The 12656-nt window shown below is 40.0% G+C and overlaps 1 protein-coding gene across 4 annotated transcripts in view; it reads right to left on the bottom strand.

Annotated features, from left to right (window-relative positions):
• Positions 1-12656, bottom strand: part of PDE3A (phosphodiesterase 3A) — a 225792-nt gene that overhangs the window by 70397 nt on the left and 142739 nt on the right. The window contains exon 1 of one of the 4 annotated variants that reach the window (XM_010404202.4): positions 11418-11947. The exons of the other annotated variants lie outside the window; for them this stretch is intronic. Coding sequence (XP_010402504.1) covers positions 11418-11480 — 63 coding nt within the window. The 5' untranslated portion in view covers positions 11481-11947. Of the gene's footprint in view, positions 1-11417; positions 11948-12656 lie in introns of those variants that run through there. 4 annotated transcript variants of the gene reach the window in all.

Consider the following 12656-nt stretch of genomic DNA (forward strand, 5'->3'; position numbering starts at 1 on the left):
CCCAGGAAAGAGCCTTTAGATGAAGGAAGGAAATAAGCTACGGGTAGACTAGAAAAAACAACCCCTATCTAATGTAGCAGACTGATGGCTGAGAGGGGATATGTCTGCTCTTTAAAATACCCAATAGAGCAGCCTTGTTTATGCTACAGGATAATGCTGGACTGTTACAAATGGGATGGACTTAAATATTAGCAGGAAATTACGAGACTGTTCCTTACCACTAGAGGAGAATTGAGGGGGGGAGGGGAGGGGAAGTAAAGTAACAGTAAGATAAAGCTTGGACTACATTTATGAAAGGATTACATAGTGCTCTCTTGCTAGCAGAAGGCAGCATCGGAAGTGTCCTTGCTCATAAACTCAAATACTGCATTTTCTGTAACCTGAGTAAAAAACAATAATAAAGAAGTTATAGTACTTTGAGGGCCAACTTTTGGTTTGTAAATTATCAATATTCTCAAGTAAGACAACAGGCTGTAGGATTTGACTTATAAAATGTAATGGCAACAAAAATGAAAAAAGTACTCCAAACAGAAAAAAACCCCACCACAAATACTAAAGCTCATCAGCAACAAAATGCAGTTATAAACAAGTTTTATTTTCCTGGTTTAGAGAGAATCACTAAGTTATGATACTGTCAAATGGCACACTGAAAGGGTTGAGTTTAGATACAGGATAAAAAGTGAAAGTATATATAGGCTTTGATGAGAGCACATCAAATTGTTAAAAGTACTAGCAGATGGACATGAATAATGAAAAAATCTGAAGGTTTTTTCCTGAACTGAAAAAGGCGTTTTCCTAAAATATCAAAGCATTGGATGTTCCAGGGATTAAGGTTTAATACTGTGAACCCGGACCACATTTTGTGGGTGGGAAAAGTTCCATATCAGAAATGAAAGGGAAAAAAAAAGGTTGGCAAGGCTAAGGCAACTTTGCTTGGATTTGAGGGCCTACATAGAGCTGGATGATTCAAAGGAGGCCTGAAAGGAATCTAGAAGGGAATTCAGAGGAAGCATAGGTCTATGGTCTCTATACCAGGCTTCTGATGACTGAAAAATAAAGAGGCATTTGAACATTTCTTAAGGAAAGAAAAGGGGATGCAGGCTCTAATACAGAAGAAATATCATCAAATGTGGAGATGAAACTCAGTTACTAAATGCTGATATGCACTCTGGCCAGCTGAAAACATGTCTGGAATGCCAGTCTGGATGGAGTACACAGCAATATCCGTAACGGACTAGGCAGGCATTACAACTGAAATGGAGTAAGCAGTCAAGCTGGGGACTCCAAAGTAATATCTGGAAAAATAACAGTCATATTACTGAGCTGAAATAATTGCATCTAAACCAGACCCATGATCAACACGCATAGAAAATTTTATGGCAGTATGAGAAACTTACAGGCATGTCTAGGTTAAATTCCAATTTCATGGCAATGGCCAAAAAAGTCCTTTGACATGTTACTCCAGCATGGCAGGGAACATGAATGGGACTGATTCTAAGTAGTTGGCTTCATACTAGGAGGGATGATCAGGCAAGTGACAGAAAGGCAGAGAACAGTCCTCCAGATGAGATGAAGTGAGATGATGGGAAGAACCACATCATAAAATAGCACTGCCCAATTATGTCCCTACTAAAGGCAGTGGATATAAGAGACACCAATTTCTAATTAAAGAGAAATAGGAGGTGCACTTTGAAATACCACCAGAAGAAAAGGCTGACCCAGAAATTGCTCTGTGCCTTTATGTGACTGCCACCTCAAGTGGTTCCTTCTAGAGCACACAGAAGAGATGCTGACCAGGGAATTTCATCTACCCTCCTACAAGGACTCTGAAAAGCCTGACTTGAAGAAACAAGCAGAGTGCAGATTCCACATCCATAAACACCTCCCAAGCACTAAAAAACTGAGGTAGAATTTTCAGTGAAAGACACTCAACCATTAGAAACTGGACTGGGATCCCCAGCTCATTTTTCTTGGGTCAGTTGTTGCTAACATTGTCTTGACATTTAAGTAGAGCACTTCCCTTTGGCAACAACAGAACTATGTGTGCCATATTAAAATATCTTGGATTTGTTTCTTTCTGCTCCTATGGTGAGGACTTGCTAAAAATTCCTGGACTTCAGAACTCCAGCAGTAATTCCAAAACAAAATGTTGGAAGTACATTTTTTCAAATGCCTGTAGCAACAAAAATAGCACCTTGAGCATCTCAGGAATCCAGTGCCCAGTTGCATAACTTTCCCAGTTTCTTCTTCCCAACTTTAAGACTCAGTATTGGGGGGGTGGAGAAAGAGCATCAGAATCTTGAAAGAAATGTGTTGTCTATGCCTCAAAAGCCAAAGGGATACCCTACAACAAAAGATTAAGGGATTTACTCTGTGACTGGTATAGGATAAAGCAGTGTGCCTTACATGTTCACACCACTCAAAGCACTTCCATTTCAGTTTCTGCTTTTCCTCCTCTTCCATGCTCTACTTGATCTTCAGGAAAAAATGTGCACTGTACAGCATGAGCCTAAACATGCTGGGGGGGGCTTATCACAAGTGAACTGTTGATCCACTTTTACACTGTCCAGCTGCAACACGTCCTGTGGTGAAGGACACACCGTGCCTTGCGCGGCTCCTCCACCAACACCAAGCAGCATCCATCACTGATGGCTACTCTTTGCAGCAGCTCAAAAACCAAACCTGGTGTCTGTTTGGAAGACAGGAGGTGGCAGCTACACACAGAAACTACATGTACAATCATGCATTTTAACAACTCCTATCTGGAGGGAAATGAGTCAAAACCTAGAGTGTGATTTTGTCCAGGGGCTGTTTCTGTGATGAAGATGCTACCACATCACAATCCCAGCAAAATCGCCATTCTGAGACAGAACTGGCTCAAAGGCAACGTCGATCCTTGAAGATTCTAATCACTGACTTCAGCTGTTCATCACTTTCACATCCCACAGAGTTGTAAGGAATAGAAAGCAGTACTGCAGCTTCTCTTGTCAGCTAAGCCCCCCTCCTATTCTGCATTTTAATGAAGAACTTAATCTAAAATAATTATTTGCAGATTGTTCACTCAACTCCAACTGTTAATTTAAAAGAAGCAAGCACATAAAACCCTCCAGGAGTCCTAAAACACAATCTCAATACGCACAGAGTTATTATTTTTAGACACCTATAAAAATTGGTCCACGATAATATGACACAAAAGCTTATTGCCATTTCACATTTCTATTATATCCATCACCTAACTTTGAAGATTCAGGTCCCCCTATCCTGGATGTGAAAACTGAAAATGCTCTATGTGTGGGGTTTGCTCTGAAGCCGAGGGCATGTATGTGAGAACAGCATATGAACTTTCAAAACTGTACCTGACAGAAAATCTCTAATTTTTTCTCAGATACCAGAAGAATAATAGACAGTATTAACAATGATATTTTCCTCATTTTTAGAGAAGTGAGCTCTTGTGCTTCAGAAGCAAAGTTACTGGAAACAGAAAGGTTATCTGGGTTTCTACCAAAATACCATCCAGGTAGTCTGAAAAGGGATTACATGTTTTAAATCACTACCTTGGTAGCTGGTTTTTAATATAGCTCCAGCTCTGTTTGGAAAGGTTTTTTCCTGGCTCCCCTTTTCCATCTACAGCTTTTTCTGCCTCCTCATGAATTTTGTGTGTTTGTGGGGGGAGGTATAGGGAGCAAACAAAGAGTATCTCCAAGGATGAAGGCTCCATAACTTCTCCATGTAACCCATTCCAGTGCTCAGATTAAACAAGTTCCTTCCTATTTTCAAACAGGAATTCCTGTATTTTAGTTTGTACCCATTGGCTCTTGTCCAGTGGCACCCCTGAAAAGAGCCTGGCTCCATCTCCTTCATTCTCACATCAGGTATTTATACACATTCATAAGATCCTCTTGAGCCTTCTCTTTTCAAGGCTGAATAGTCCCAGCTCTCTCAGCCTCTCCTCATATGACAGATGCTGCAGTCCCTCAGTCACTTTTGTGGTCCTTTTTTGGACACACTCCGGTATTTCTGTGTCTCTTGTTCTGCAGAGCACAGACCTGGACCCAACACTCCAGATGTGTCTCACTGGTGCTGAGCTGCATCAAAGCTCAGGTTGCCTCCCTTAACCTGTTGGCAATGTCCACTGCAGTCCAGGATGAAGCTGTTGGCTTTCTTTGCCATAAGGACACACTCCTGGCTCACATTCAGCTTGATGTCCACCAGGACCCCCAAGATTCTTTTGTGCCAAGCTGTTCTCCAGCCAGTCAGTTCCTTGTCTGTACTGGTGCCTGCAGTTATTTCTCCTGAGGTGTGGGAGGACTTTATCCCCTGGTGTTGAACTTAGTAAGATTCCTGCTGGCCCCCTTCTCTGACCTGTCCCTCTGAATGGCAGCACCACCACCTGCTGTAGCAGCCACTCCCCCCAGTTCTGTACTATCTACAAATTTCCTAAGGGTGCAGTCTGTCCATCATCCAGGTTATTAACAAAGGTACCTTTCTCATGCTAAATGTTGAAGGTTTTTTTACTTTTTTGCAGTTCAATAATTGATGCCTTTATCTCTCCTCTAAGGACTTGTCCATTCGTCGTAACAAGTAGCTTTTCTAGCCCTGCATAAAGACCAGCAACTTAATAATTATGAACTCCAGATTGAAGACCTTATAATCTCCAGACTTCCTTTACGGACTGTAAGAATTCATACTGCTCTTGTAACATTCAAGGTTATTCAGGAATTGAAAATAGAGCAATGCAGAGCCATTACACAATGAACCTTTGATCTCTAAAATCCAACCCAACACGAAATTTTCTTTTTTATGACTTGACTTTAAGATTTACTCCAGCTCTAGCTTATTCAAAAATCTCAGGAGGCTGCTCCAATAACTCATTTTTAAATTTTGAACACTGATCCATCAGACATAGAACAAAATTATAGCTTACTATTGAAGTCAAGAAAAAGAACATCTGCTGTTGAGAGTAGAGCTGATCAGCTGTGAGCTTTTCCTCTGGGAAACTCATAAAATGAGCTACTAGAGAATTCAGCATGTGTTCTTGTAAGGAAGGAACAATAGGAAATACTTTCACTTATTTATTCTTTAAAACTATCCCAGAGAGCAGCAGTTACAGCATACATATCTTCCCCAGTATGGACACTAAACACAGGGGAAAAAAAAGCCAAAACAAAACAGTATTAATAAAAATGCTTTTAAAATGAAGTTTCCATTAGAGAGTGAAATCAGCCAGTTCATTTTGTCCTCATTAACGAAGACATCTTCCAACAACAACGGCATTGTGGAAACTCTGTAAGGAAGGTTAGGACAGCCCACATCCCCCAGTGATGCTCCTATTAACATACCAGTGGAAGCACACTGGCTGAAGACTAGGAATAAGCCCTGCTCAGTAAAAAATTAGGCCCATTAACCACATTCATACCATAATTGGGTTCATCTCTGAATAGAGGAAGCTACAATTTTGCAATGATTGTGTTAAAAAATGTGCTTGGGAAGGTGACAAATACCTGGAATGCACATATGCGGTAAGTGAAATTTAAGGTGTTACTGGAAATTAACAGAACACCTTGTGGCATGACTCTCAGCTTTACATAGTTGTGAGGAGCAAAAGCGTAGTCTTCTATCATCACAAAAGCCCCAGTGCTATATAATTTTAATGTGGCGTGGGTTTTTTCATTACAAAGGATCTGACTGTATCAGGCATTTATTATGTTGGCCATCGCTTCCTCCCTAAGACCCTGTTTCCAGTTGCTTAAAACTTTTTCAAAACTGTGAACTTTTGCACTGACATTTCCCCTTGCAACATTTAGCCTGTATTTGGAAAATTTTATCCAGCATAGGCATTTCCAGGAGACTAAGGGACACTGTTTTACTCACTTTTAACTACTCACCTCTTTTGAGGTGCACCACTCTGGTCTCAGAACATTCTCAGTGTAGCTTTTGTTTCAGAGACTGGCAGATGGATGCCCGTATGTTGGCAATTCAGAGGATCTGCAGTCTGAAAACCTGCAGAGAGTTCTAGCTTGTGCTAAAGCAGAGGACTTGAATTTCAGGGGATTAAACTCTCTGAAAGTCTGTAAGTTTATGGGTCTTAAAGGTATCCAGCAACTTTAACTGTCAGATGCCAATAAATTTCAAATCCCCTTAAATCGAACAAATGAATATAACTGATGCTCTAAGCATTTTTCCTATGTTTTCAACTAGAAAACAAAAAACCCAAAGCAAACAAACAAAACCCCCCATAAACCTAAATCAAACCCCAAAACAACAGAAAAACCCCAACCCCCAAAAAAAGCACATGGACAAAATCTCTTAACCTGAAGACCCTAAGACTCTAAATTTACAAAGAAGCCACTGAGAAAGACAAGCTCTAGTCAGAAAATCACACCATATAAAAACCAGGGTTCTGAAAACGAGCAAGTTAACAAAATTATGAAAACTGCTGAAAATTAAATTATGAAAACTGCCAGAAAGAGACTCTTGTGATGAGAGAGAAATGCAGGGCAATTAAGGGGTGTTTCAGGAGTCTGATCACCCCAGATGTAAAAAAAAATCTCTTTCATCTGCTCCAGATGATGACAGTTCACAATCCCATCGTCTCAATGCAAGTCAGTCTATATCTGTACCACACCACTGGACATGTACTCCCCAGCCTAAGGCAAAGCTTGGCCAAAAAAATACAAAAGGAAAGAAAGAAGACCACTTATCAGCTTCTGCCACTCTCTCTGCTTTTCAAAAGACAAACAGCACTGAGCCCAACTTCTCATACTCTTGCCATGCTGCTTCTTCAAGGAGACGTTTCACCAAGATGTGGTTTCCCACTCCTGTTTGCATTTCAGTGCTGATTCCTTTTCCAAATGCACTGATCTGCAGCACAGCTACGATCCTACAAACTGCAACCTTCCTGAACTGGAAGTTGGTCACTGAATAAAGAAAAATGCAATTTGAGTATTGTCAGCGAGCTTCTCTGTCACATAACTGGACTGCCTGACTAGCAGCAGGACTTGCTCTACAAACCTGGGAGGAATAAGGGTGGAGAAGGGTTTTGAAGAAGAATGGCAACATTTCTGGGAATCTGTGTTGAGCTCCTGCTTAGTTATGAAGAATAGTGACATGACAGAGTGAAAGTCATTACTGAGCTTCCAATCCACTCCTGTCCTCCTGCCACTCCTTTTGGGATAGAGAATTTGAGAGCAAAGAGATTCACAGGGTGGCTGACACCATTTAAAAGGTTTTTCTCCATCCTATGAGCAATGGATGTGGAAGGTTTCAGGAGGTTTGCCCACATCATCTGTGTCACAACTGCCAGTATGACAGATCCTGTCTTACCTCAGAGCAGCAGGGTAGAAAGCCTGCAGGACAAAAAGAAATGGCCCCACAGTCCCGGATAGTACCTGAGGCTCAACTCCTCATTCTAAGGGAAGCAAGCACAAATCTGAGGCAGATTATTTCTTTGAGATAGCTTTCTGCTCTGCATCACTCATTTGCTGCATTAGAAAGCAAGGAAGTATTTCAGAGATCATTTCTTAATCTCGGACTCTGCTTCCTGCACCTTTCCTGCTGTGCATAAGCAACTCTCCTCCCCCAGCCCCAGCTTGATATTCCAACCAACCCACAACCCTTCCATGAGGCTTCTTTCTCATAACACCCCAAACCCTGGAAATCTCTGCTCTGCCACTAAAGCTTTGAAAGCTTGTCTGCTGAATGAAAGGATAATGTAAGGTTTTATTAACAATGAATAACTGTGAAAACCCACAAAAACATTCTTAACAGGAAATTTTTTTTTTATTTAAATTGTTTTCAGGAAAGTAAAAGGGATTTGGTTAGAAACAAGGATCACTGTAGTGATGTGTCCCAGCAGGACTCTGCTTTATGCATGAACAGTGAATATGGTGGCTGCATGATGTAATGTTATATGAAAATCAGAAAATCCCTTGGTTTATCATTTCACTGCTATGACTCAATCAGGATCAGTTTATTTGCTGCTTAGCTCCCTGCATGGGCTGTAGACTATGGAAGTTTGTCCCATCTACCACATCCAGTGGTAAGGAACAGGATATTGCACTGTACATGCAAACTGCCTTAGGCACAGCTGTGCTGTAAATCACTGGCAGGTGAGGGAAGCATCACTTCATGGGCTTTACACTAATCCATCACAATCTAAACTGGTGACTTAATAGTACAGGAAGCATTACCACTGCTTACACTGCTGTAAGCATGCATTCCTACCTACAAAAATATTACTGCTTTTATTTAACTGCAGAGAACATTCCTTTCAGCTATCTACAGCTGTGTATATATAAAACCCTACAGCAACTATTGGTTATGTTCTTCCTACATTGTTTTGGAAATCTAGTTTGTGTTTTTAAATTCACAGTCATCAAGAAAACAATTAGAAGTTTCCATCATGGGGTAATGTGAGAAGATTTTTCCTGTCTTAGGACCAGTATCAAAACCAACTTATGCTCAAAGGCTACAGCTCATGAGATTTACAGGTAATTTCAGGTAGATGGAAATACTCAACAGCATTGCAGCAAATATTTAGCGCCTCTGGCTCATCTGGTTACCACAATATTTTAAATCCATATCCATTCAGTGAAAGCATTCTCAGTTGCAGCTCTCAGGAATAAAAAATTAGGATGAGTCCAAGAAACAAGATCCTCAGGCACATACACCAAATAAAATCAACAGAGAATTTCCCCCCAAACCTGTACTGAAGCTTCAGGGAGAGCTTTCAAGTAATCTGAACAGCTGGATGGACAAGAAAGAAAAGCATTCACAAATTCTTTCCTTAGTCATATAAAGGTAATTCCTTCTGAAATTATTGACAAAGCCATTCAAGATTCAGGAACTATTATGATTTGTTGAATAGAGGCCAATATATGGTATTTAATTCATCACTATTTAGCTTAAATTTACCCATGCAAAACACCCACAGGATAAAGATATATCTTCCACATATAAAAATGAACAGGTAGATCAGACATTTTTCATCAGCCAAAACCAAAAAGATCTAATTCTGGGTTCACACTTAAATCTACTTTCCTCACTCCTTCACACACATAAAATACAAAACAATGAGCAGCAAATTCCTTTGTCATACCAGAGCCTGGAAACCATGGAGACCTCTGTGATGTAGTGTCTGGGAGCATAAACAATGCTCAAAAGATAAAAAATAAAATTATACAACAACCTATCTCCAAAAAAATCCCCAAACCAGCAACCTCCAACTATATTGTCTATAGACATCATAATTGCTCTTGTTTTTTCTCTTACTTACTTCTCAGTCTGCTCACCCTTGCCTAAACAGTTCTGGGTGTCATTTGATTTCATGCAGAGTAGCCAAGATAAGCAATAAAAATCACGTAATGACTTAAAAAAACAAAAAGTATGTTCAAATAGAGTATCAGACTTCACTGTGGACTCATAGCTCTTCTTATAAGTCAGACCTGCCACACTGTTTTACACTAGAAACAAGATCAAGCCAAAGAATTCCAGTTTTTTTGATTTTATTTCCTTCCTTTAGCTTTTTGTTTGGTTTTTGTTTTTATTTTAGATGGCAATAAAATAAACCCATTTGGAGAGGTTTTGTCATTTGTTAACACAAATACCTTTTATCTACTCTGAATAGAGAAGTAACCGACAATGTTACTACTTACCTGTATATATATCTATAAATAATAAAATGTATATATAAAATGACTGTATAAATATAAAGTAATTTTGTCAAAGCCTAGAACACAGTAAGTGACTGCATTCCTTTAAGGACTAAAGAATGGATTTGCACCAAAAGGCAGAGGTATTATTTCTATACAATAAATTGTGAACAGGACCAGCCTAAAACCCTCCAGAAGTTGCCTCTTTGGGGTTGTCATCTTGCACAGTAACTGCATTTTCCTTCAGTCAGTCCTTACAGACTCACACTGTGCTCAGGTTAACTGGATTTACGTGCATCACTTACTGAGTCTCACTCTCCCAAAGTGGCAGATGGGTCAGGGAAATTTCCTTTCCTCTTTTAAAACCCTCCAGAGGGGTTGAGAGAGTGATGGTGGAACTCATACACAGCTCCGTGGAGTCAGGCACACCTCACACCTAGGTGAGCAATACTTATTTTTCCCACATACTGTGGTACAATATGTTATATGATGCAATGCAACATTAGGGTTAGAGTGATTCAAAGGAAATGCTGGAAAAGTAAGGCTGAAAAACACCTTTTCTTTGAGATAGCATCAGGGCTTCTACATCTTCTTAACAGAAACAAGATGACAAATTATTCACATCCTAACAGAGCATTTATTTATCCTTTTTTACCAGGAGATTTAAGAACGCTGGACTGATCTGGATCAATTCAATTCCTTTCACTACAATAAAATTTTATCAGTCAACAGTGCCTTTTTATGTTATTGTGAATAATAATGTGAAAGCATGAGGGGTTTTTTTGACAAGTGATGTGTCTAAGATCTCTAAAAGTTCCAAGTGGTATGATTTATCTTTAAAATCTACAACTCCATAAAATACGGTATGTAATCTGCCCTGCCCTTCTCCCTCTTAATAAAAATATACAGGAGGACCCTTCTCAAAAACTGGGATGAATTTCTGTTGTCCATCCTTCTTTCTGTCAAATAATTGCCTCTTTCCCACGGATAAAGACTACCCCTCATAGTCAACTGTTTCATAAATGGAAAACTGAGTTGGAATTATGATTGAGAAGAGAGTGGAGCTGTTAGCTCACCAATATTATTTCCATAATCATTTATTTTATTATCTTTACATCCCAAGGAAGATACTGAAAAATAAAATAAATCAGAGAATCTTGGAGTGCCAGGAGCAAGAAGTAGGAAATATACTAATTGTGCTGTCATTCATCACATCTTAGTCGTACTTCTGGTGACAATATTTGCTTTTCCCAGCAGATGTTTACATATGTTCTCTTTACATCTGCTTTACTCTCATCTTGGTTAGTGCACTGGAAATGACACATCAACCAAGACTGCTCTGAAAATGCTGAGGTTCTGGCAATGCCTCAGTGATTTCAAGCACATATACATATATGTAAGATATGAAATACAAAAAAGTCATGCACCGAGGAACTCATCAACAGCAGAGTACAATTTTCCTTAGCCATTCAGTTTAACATACTCCTAAAACCTTTAGAAAAGTCTCCTTTTTGAGACAGGGAGGCTCTGTTGGTTAAATACACCTGCATTAGTGGGCTGCCATGGCATCTCCATATTCACAAGCACATGCTCTTGCACAATCAGCTTTACCAACGTTTTGCAGCATTAATCTTGGAAACGACAAATAATGATCAGCTGGTTCCCACTGTACGCAGAGAACCCCTACACCCCTTTAAATCACTGTAAGGCTCTTTACAGTGGCACTGAGGGCAGACTAAGACACAACAGATTCCCAGAGCACAGTACCTGGTCAGCAGCGGGAATCGACTCCCACCTACGCTTCAGCAAGTACAGAGATTTCCGGCTCATGGTTCCGAATCTGCTCTAGAGGCTTTTCCAGACTTGAGAAAAAGGCTTCTGTCCCAAACCAGTGGCAAGAACCTTATTTCTGACTCCTGTTCTTCATTGTAGATGGCAGAGCTCCCCGATGCACACAAGTTTTTGTAAGCTGCAAGGTCGAGACCAGTTGTACCCCAGCTTCTCCTGTTTCTCTAAAGCATCTGTGTCCTTGCAGTGCCACAACAAAAGGCTGAGGCAGTGAACAGCCCGGCTTTCAGTGACAAGCTACCTCGCAGAAAGAAGCCTGGAGTAGGTAGACAACACCAGACGCACTCAATCTGAAAATAGCTGTTGCTTAGGAACTGGAGGGGTAAAACGCAGCACCTCAGATATATAATTGAGAGCTTTTATAGTTAAAGAGAATTAAAAATGCTGGACTTGTGTTTCTCTCTCCATCATCATTCTTTTACAATGCTGGAGGAACGACTGCTCGATTCCACTGACTCTGGGGCTACGCCTACATCTCCAGCAAGCCAAACAAGTCTTGATGACAGAGCAACAAATTACTCCTACACATCCAAGAGCCCTCGTAAAAACGTGTGCACAAAGTGTGCCGTGAGTCCCACCTGAAAGATCTTGGAAGTACTGTGTTCTGGTAGAATGATTAAAATACAATTTGCATATTTTTTCTGCAGAGCAATAATATTCCAAGGATTAATTCTGCCAGTCACACTTTCTTGTGGCATGTGCCAACATTACAAATGGGTATGAATATTTTCCCCTCACATGATGTGGTTCTACAGACTGCATGTATATATTTGAGAGGGAGAGATTTCTTTAGGTGGATTAAATATTCCTAAACACGAATTTCTTTAATTTGGAGCTAAATTTTAAAGCTTCATGTCCAAATTCTTAATTCTAACATGTATTAATCTTTAAAATTAAGCACGAAGTGTAATGAAATTCACTTTGCACTTCCTGCTTCATTTCAAACCCATACAGCAAATTCTCAGTGTGAAGCACTTACAGCAGGCAGTGTTGTCTTTAGGGATGAAAAAAGAAAGGAAAAAAAGAGAACAAATACGTAGCCAGGAACTCACTGCTCTTTGTAAAGCAACCTATAATTCAATCTAATTAGAGCAGCCTTAATAGTATAATTATTCTAAAAGAAAAGGAATCCTACAACATACATAGACATATTTGTGG

The sequence above is a fragment of the Corvus cornix genome, chromosome 1A, assembly GCF_000738735.6.
Source record: "Corvus cornix cornix isolate S_Up_H32 chromosome 1A, ASM73873v5, whole genome shotgun sequence".
NCBI classification, from domain to species: domain Eukaryota; kingdom Metazoa; phylum Chordata; class Aves; order Passeriformes; family Corvidae; genus Corvus; species Corvus cornix.